The 8,279-nt window shown below is 31.9% G+C and overlaps 1 protein-coding gene across 1 annotated transcript; it reads right to left on the reverse strand.

The window, feature by feature from the left end:
* Window positions 1-846: 846 nt before the first annotated feature.
* LOC120068052 (probable 6-phosphogluconolactonase 4, chloroplastic) lies at window positions 847-2,837 on the reverse strand. The gene is made up of 3 exons (XM_039019721.1): window positions 2,509-2,837; window positions 2,095-2,230; window positions 847-1,513 (listed from the first exon to the last, which is right to left on the reverse strand). The coding sequence occupies exons 1-3, from the start codon at window positions 2,658-2,660 to the stop codon at window positions 1,043-1,045; spliced, it is 759 nt and encodes a 252-aa protein (XP_038875649.1). The 5' UTR covers window positions 2,661-2,837; the 3' UTR covers window positions 847-1,042.
* Between the last annotated feature and the right edge of the window lie 5,442 nt (window positions 2,838-8,279).

Genomic DNA, 8,279 nt, shown 5'->3' on the forward strand with positions numbered 1-8,279 from the left:
AGTCATTTTCTTTTTTTAATTGAGAATTATACATACAAAATTGAACATTACTTATAGTTAAAACATTAGTGACCAATTATTATTATATAGTGTAGCCTTCCTTTTTTATAGAAAATTTTCCATTCGTGATATCCCGGTTGGTTCCACGAGAGAAAGATAAGAAAAGCAAAACTAATTAGTTTTTCTTTAATTATAAGAAACTCGTTATTAAAGTTTTCATCTCTTCTTTCATAAGCTATTCAAACTAATTAAGTTATATTAAAGTTGACAACCAAAACTGAGTTATTGAAGGCAATTAGTTCAATAGGACATGGTAGCTTTGACAAACTGAATGGCCAAAAAGGATTTTGGAGAATTCTAAGCGAGTTCAATCTATATACACCTGGTGTGTTCCTCAATTATTATGTCAAACCAAAAACAAGTATAAAATTGCTCGAGTTAATCATCTACTATTGTCTTTGCCACTCCTCTAACTCATTCCATCATTTCAACAATAAACATTTCCAAAAACCTCTCCTCTACATTATGGAAAATAGAGGATTACAAACCTGTTTGAAATGACATTTCAAGTGCTAAAACATACATGTTTTGTCCTGACTTTCTAAGTACTTCTTTTTTTCACTTAAAAGTTTTTTTTAAAAAAAAACACGTTTTAAATCCTTATAATGTTATTCCAAATAAGCCCTCAACAGGGATGCTGGACGTAGGTACAGAGTTGTCCTACTTAACCCAAACTACAGGCACGAAGGTAGCAATACCGCTCGGAGCCCTAGTGAAGCTAGCATGCGTCTACCGTACCGCTTGTTGTTTGAAATGCATTCGCAAGGGTAGCTATGGTAAGAAAGCTTGAAACAATCGACGAGAACACTTTTCTATGCATCGAAAAGACATTCTAATAATAGAAAATACAAAATGTCTATCATGCACAGGCTTTTTATTTTCAGATGATGCCCTACAACAAGCTACAACCCAGCAGAGATGCGGGAAATAACTAAGATTAGATTAGATTAGATGAAAACTGATAGACATATCTCATTATGCATTAGAGCTTGGAAGCAGCATCCTTGTCCAAGAACCACGTCAGAGTGCCTTCTGGAGCAACCCTTTGAACAGGTAAAGTTTCAGCACAGGGAGGATTTCCTCCTCCTAATGCAATGTACACAGCATCTGCTTTGGCAGCACCAGGCACCACAAGAGCAATGTAGTCTGATGAGTTGATAACTGGAAAGGTTAAAGTGATTCTCTCTGGAGGTGGTTTTGGAGAATCCTTGATGAAGGTAACCCATTTCTTATTCTCTTTCAGAAGGGGATGTCCTGGGAATAAAGAAGCCACGTGCCCATCTGGTCCCATTCCAAGAAGATTCAGATCAAATTTAGGGAAACCGCTTTTGGCCGAGACATCAATCACTTTGGTATTCACCAAATGCTTCAGACGTGCTTCATATTCTTCAGCTGCACCCTCAGCTGATAGAGCATCATCAATGGCATACACGTTACTAGGGGGAATTGGAACCTGTGCAACACATTAAACAAATAACTAAAACATGAGTGAATAACTTAATTCCCTACTAGCAAAGACCCTCTTGAAACAAACTCTGCCCAACGGGATATCCTAAACTTCAAGACACCCATCTCTGTCTAACTGTAGATTCCCTTCTGTATACATAAGCTGTTCAAACTTGCTTCCTAATTTATCTTAGCAACATGTCATTAAGGGTCCCAAGTTTTTGCAGAGAAGATCATTATGCATCCATGTGCTGCAACTCTATACACACTCTCCCAACTCAAATACATGGAGAATGAGCTGTCTGCTATTGTTCGAATGGTGGTCAAGTTATTGGTAATGGCTGAAGTTGTTTTGCAATTTAAGTCATCATTGCAAACCTTTATGATGTTAAAAGAATGAAGACAGCCAGTTGTTCAAACATGAAAACAAACAAAAAGAAACTAACCATAAAGTTGTTTCTAGCTTAAAACAGTTCTGTATGAAAGGATACAAGAACATGAATTAGAATCCCACGTGATCACTTCTAACAAAGAAGAAAGAAAGGGGGAATAAAAAAAAAAACAAAACATGAAAAGGGTTAGTATAACCTTAGAGAGAAAACCATCAAAAGCGAGTTTGTAGTTGCTGTCAACATGAGTCTTGGGTACAACTCTCTCATCCAGCCAAAATATGTGCCATATCGACCAGTCTATGGAATCAACATAGGGTGGTTCCACCAATTTCCTAGACATTTGAGAGAGAAATAAGCGTGACCCTTACTCTCTCATAAACAAAGAAAATTTTACCAAATATTTCACATAAATGCCTCAAAAGAAACTGGCAAGGTCTAAAAAGATCGAAGTGTTGAATATCCCTGAAGTTATTGTGGCTTATCCAATTCTTGAATGACCCAAAAAGAAGCAAAAACAGGTTTAATTTCCAAATTTTCAAAAACTTTCGTACGGCTGCCATACATAGTTGATAAAAGGCAGAGAGAAATGGAAAAGGCAGGTAAAGGAAACCTGAGGCATTCGATGAGGCATCCACCAGAGAGAACCACAGTGAAAAGACCCTTCTTCTTAGAAAAGTGGTCAGACAAATGGGCGACGTATTTGGCGAGAGAAACAGCCAAATCTTCCTCTGAATCAAAAACCCTCTTCTCCGTTATTGCCATAGCTAGCTATTTAATCAGTGCCCGACACAACAACTCTCAAACCAGGCTGCCTTCTATAACATCCGGAAGGCGTCGATACTTGAAATTTGCAAATAACAAGAGCGTGCGAACGGAGGGAGAATCTCGAAACCATGAGCCAAAGTTGCATTAAAGACCTCAAGTTATTCACTTATTCTATGATTTTGCCCAAAAAGTTTTCACGTTTGCAAAACAAACCCATCTTTTTTTCCTTTTTCAAACTAAAATGATTTCTTCAGGTGTACGTGGCAGCTCTACAAGTATCTATTATCTACTCTTATAAATGATGTGTTTTGTATTTATTCTTTAGTTGATAAAAAGTTGTTTACTGAACTTTTTAGTTTGAATATTTATTTAGTTAAGCTTCAGTTATTTGTAAAATTAGACATGAGTGGCTGTTTACTGAGTATTGAACCTCCGACATCTAGAAATGAAAATCATATTAATATTACTAAATCAAATTTATTTTAGCTGATTGAAAAAGTTATAATCTCTTAGCCATGTTCATAAAAAAAATATATGAGATGAAATATTTAAAACTTATGTTATAATTTTTAAGTTGAATGTTACAGGACTGTGAATTAAAAATTTTGAAACTATAAGATGAAATAATTTAATTATATCTTTGCATATAATAAAATATTTTTGTTTTTATATAAAAAATTTGTTAAACAATGAATAAATTAAGAAAAAATTGATGGGGAATTTTCCCACTTGGAGAACTTGATCCCTGCAAAAAAATTGGTGGAGACGTGGAATGAAATAAAGGGCGGGGATGGGGACAAAGAAGACTTCCTCATCCCCGGCCCACCCCAATAAATATCTTTAGCATGATTTAGAACACTACACTATAAACACAATAATCAGATTCTCAAACGTCAAACATTACATCCCAACACATCAAAATCTGATTCACCAACTTCATAAACCCTCGAGATTTTGGTTCACAATACTTTATTTGGTAACCATTTGACTTTTTATTTTTAGTAAATGGAAATAAAACCTATAAACACCCCTCTCACCTCCAAATTTTTTATTTTATTATATTCTTTTTACCATATTTTATATGATTAAACTAAGTTTTGAAAATTGTAAAAAGTAGTTTTTAAGAACTCATTCTTTGTTTTTGAAATTTGACTAAGAATTCAATCATACAAATCATCGTAAGAAATGAAAAGAAAATAAATTTAATTTTTAAAAAAATTATTAACGGATCTAAGGATCTTGATTCTGAAATAGGAACCAAATAAAATCATAATACTATATAAATTAATTAGTTAAAAATCATTTTAGTCTTTATCCTTTGAATTTTATTTCGTTTTGGTATACGTAATTTAAATAAAATTTAAAATTAGTTCAATTTATTTTTTATCTTTTTAGTATCTATTGGATGTTGCAAAAATGACTTCTTCCTTCTAATCTCTCCTCTTTCCTTGTATAATCTTTAGAAAGGAGTGAAAAACCTATAAATTATTGAAACGTCTTGAATTTGCTTGCAGATGCTTCGAACAACCAACTACGGGATTTTGTTATATCTGTGTTGACTCTTTTATGTTTTTTATATTCTTTAATTGCCGAATAACATAAATAATAAGTTGAAACTTAAAATTAAAAAGAAAAACAACAACAAATAATATAAAAAGAAAAAATAATCACATGAATAAGTGACAGTAGCAAACGACAACAATTCAAAGTTTCGAAGTTCATTTTCTTAATTCCTTGATTAATATATATTAAATATGAAATTTGAAAATTAACTTCTAAGGGAACTATTTTTAACTTAGGGAGGGAGTTACAAGAACTCCCTCACTTCTCTCAAATATGTTTATGGCGGAGTTACTGGAACACTCATATGTAATTTTCATTTTTGAAAAAGAATCTTTGTCCTTCTTCATCTTCTTCCTCTTATCTCTACTCCCTTTACATCAAAATTAAAACATTGAAACTGATTCTTACCTTGAGAATAACGAGAAAGTTCTTTTGGTAATATTTGAGAACCAGTGTTTGTTGAGTTGTTGTGTTCGTGGTGTTCATGATCAAGAAAGAGGAGTCATGTTACTGATATCTTGTTGTGGAGAGGATACGTGAAGAAAGTATTTCTACAAGGATTTTCTTATACCTTTCATCTCTATTCTTCCAATAGAAAGCATGCTTAGGATCTGTATGTTTATCTCAGTTCCTGTCTTCCTCTATAATTTTAAGTTTTTGTAAAATGAAATCGAGACATAAAGCATTGGTACGCTTTCGCTTAGGGAATTACAATCCCTTCAGATCCACCTATATGCCTGCAACATACTATTCAAGTTTCATAAAATAACATTGGATGTTTCTTTAATGAATAATTGCATATATAAAATAATCCACCATTATTTCAAATAACTTATTTACTACGAGGTTTTAGGACATACATCTCAATATTTGGACATTGTCCGTTTTGAGACACTGAGAGCAACTTTGGGCTTGTGTGTTCTAAAGGCATAGCAATTAATTAAGGGCGTTGGTTTGAGGTGGAACTTGGTCCATCAAGTTTGCAATCCCAAGTGGATAATCATATTTATAACCGCCTTAATTGAGGTTGTTGAGGACGTAAGGAAGTTTAATTGTGTTTTAATTTCAAATTTCCTTTTGAATTTGAAGCATTAGCAATTGCTTTGTAACAAGTTCTCTTGAAAAATCGTGGATTTATGATTTTATCAATCGTTCTGGTTCATTCTTTTGTTTGTGTTCTTTGTGATATTCCTTCAGATAGTAAGTACTATGTGAGGCACAGATACCTCTAATTCAAAAATGGGTAGGACCAAAGGGAATATGAAAAGAAAGTTGCATGTCAAGAAGAATGCTCCTTCATCCTCCACAAACAAACATGGAATTCAAGTTCGAAGACTTCCTATTTCGAACAAAGAATTTGGGATTTCAACTCCTTTGACTAAATGAAGGCAATCAGGTGTCAGACTCACTATTGAGGTAAAAGGGAAAGGAAAAGGTTAGTACTTATGCTCTAACAATGACGGATCTTGTAGGATTCGAGGTAGAAATTTATTTGGACAAAGAGAAATCCTCTTCGAATAACACCTCTAGTCGCATGCATGAGTATATTGCTTTGCCTTGAAACCTTAAGGATAATGTCAAATCGCCTTCTACTGTTCAAGAGGAAGTTAGGGTCATAGAGAGTGGGTTAGTTGCTGATGAGATTTCTACTTCTGTTTCAAGTGATGTTGAGCCAAATTTTCCTGAATCTGGTGTAATTGAGAAAGGAAATGTTAGCTTACCTGGGTCTATTTTGACTGGAAAGAAAGTTTCTAATGTATTTAATGAATTTGTTGAAAAAAATTTCTCCGAGACTATTACTTCTATATCCACTATCCCTGATATTAACAATTTAGAAAATGTTGTCGATATGAATGCTAAAAGTAATGCACCTAACGAATTGGTGCAATTTGATGAGGAGAGTATTAAAATTCTTCCAGAGACAACTGTTATGACTAATCAAGGAATTATTTTTTATGATCCTGTTGATGACAAAATTGTTACTGGTAATGTTGAGAATCTAAATATTGAATTCTTTGCTGATATTGAACCTGAAGCTAGCAAACAAAATTTTGAGAAAGCTCCTAGCATGACTGATGAAGATATTGATGATGATGCACCTCTATTTAAGTTACAATCAAATAAGAATGAGAATGTTGAAATTGATATCGTTGATGTTTTTCCTAAAACATCAGATAATATGTCTGAAAAGACTCCTTCCGATGAGGCTTCAAAAACAATTTTGATCATGAGAACACGGGTCATGTTCGTGTCACTCGTGCCTCAATAAAAGTCAAAGGTAAACAGACAGCCACTTCCACTATTTTCCTCAGGAGTGGATTTATGAAGGGGCCAGAGGGCACGTCGTGTCGTTTTACATATCTATATATGATTTTCTTTTATTAAATATAAAATATTTTTATTTATAAATGTGTTAAAACATACCGCTTTTAAGTTATAAAATAAGATTTTGCTCTAATCGTGGCGGTGAGTCTTTAAGAACCTGACGACCAAAGTTCAAGACTACTAGGGAGGCATTTTTTTTAACCAATTTTCGTTGCTTAAAATTTCGTATATATTTGTATATTCCGGATCTGCCACTTTCCACATGTCAGTTAGCTACGACTATCTTGACGATATCATATAATTTAAATATTATATCAATGCATCTAAAATTATATTTATATGAGTTTGCGCCCCTCACATAAAATCATGGTAACTTTTTAAATTTAAATTATTTTAAAATTGAACTTGAGTAGAGCTGTGGTTTGCGAAAAAGGAATTTTAATTATTATTAAAAAAAAAAAAAAAAAGACTATCATCAAGATAATTTATATTTTCTTAAAAGGACAATTCTTCCCTTAAATTTTCAAGTTGTCACTTCATAAAAAAAAAATTAAAAAAGAAAAAATCAGCAGCAATTTCTTTTGATTATAGATATTTTTTTAACCTAAATTTTCACTCTCAAGTCTCAATAACATTCTAAAAAATATATTTTAACCCTTTTGTAACCTAATTTTCATATTTGCATTACTTAGTAGTTAGTATATGTTTATTTGAATTAATTTCAGAGTTAAAAGCTGAACAATATTTTCTTGTTCCTCATCAGGATATACATATCACATTATTCAAAAGTTTCCATTTTTTCTCAATCTTTTTAATTTTCATACTTTTAAATCTATGTAATAAATCATAATACTTTTTTAGAGTTAACTCTATATCAATATGGAAAGATATTTTAAAAGAAAAATAACAATAGAGACCGTAGACTCGTCGTTTTCGAAAAGAAATACATAACTCTGATTCTAATAAATCTTATATAGAAATCGATTTAGGAGAACTGTCCGTAGATCCTGATCTAAGAACTAAAATTTCTGAATATAATAATAATATTTATGATCGAGTTCATAGAGCATACTTACAATAAAGTATTTGTCAACCTTATAATCAAATTTTTTTTCATTCAAAAAATTTAGATCAATTTCAAATATGAAAACTCGTAGATGACAATTATGATATGTACTATATTAGTAAATCTATCCAGATATGAATATTCTTTTTATAATTTTTAATTACATTGTGCCCCATTTACAAAATTCATGACTCCGCTACTCATTGTTTATATAGCTCAAAAGTCAAAATATCGACAATATCATCAAAATATCGTTTCGAAAAAATTTTGCGATTTTTTTCATCCTTGGTTTTAGGAACTACTGTTGATGAAGATGATATGAGGGTGTGAAAATATGTTCATACACCTTACACTTCTGTTTCAATTTTTCACCAACCTGGTTTTATTTATTTATTTATTTTTATTATTATTAAATCTTTCCTACGTTTTGTTCAGACTTTTGTTTGTTTCAAATTGAAGTTGCTCATTTTATATTCTCTTCCAAAATTAGATTACCAAGTTTTTCAACAAAACAGTTAAAACATTTTTCCCACAAAGGAGGTACGCCAAGATAATTTAAACTTCAAAATATAGTCGTATTTCATGTTTTTAAATACGTGTTTGATAATAAATTTATAAATTAAATTCTAATTTAAATAAATTTAAAATATTTGTCTCCTATA

Source organism: Benincasa hispida, chromosome 12 (genome assembly GCF_009727055.1).
Source record: "Benincasa hispida cultivar B227 chromosome 12, ASM972705v1, whole genome shotgun sequence".
NCBI lineage: Eukaryota > Viridiplantae > Streptophyta > Magnoliopsida > Cucurbitales > Cucurbitaceae > Benincasa > Benincasa hispida.

What these genes read in the sequence shown, in the direction of transcription:
- LOC120068052 (XM_039019721.1), bottom strand. Translation starts at nt 2,660, where the DNA reads ATGGCAATAACGGAGAAGAGGGTTTTTGATTCAGAGGAAGATTTGGCT. An exon ending in TGCCTCATCGAATGCCTCAG is followed by an intron (nt 2,231 to 2,508) that starts GTTTCCTTTACC and finishes TCAAATGTCTAG; the next exon opens with GAAATTGGTGGAACCACCCT. An exon ending in TTGATGGTTTTCTCTCTAAG is followed by an intron (nt 1,514 to 2,094) that starts GTTATACTAACC and finishes TGTGTTGCACAG; the next exon opens with GTTCCAATTCCCCCTAGTAA.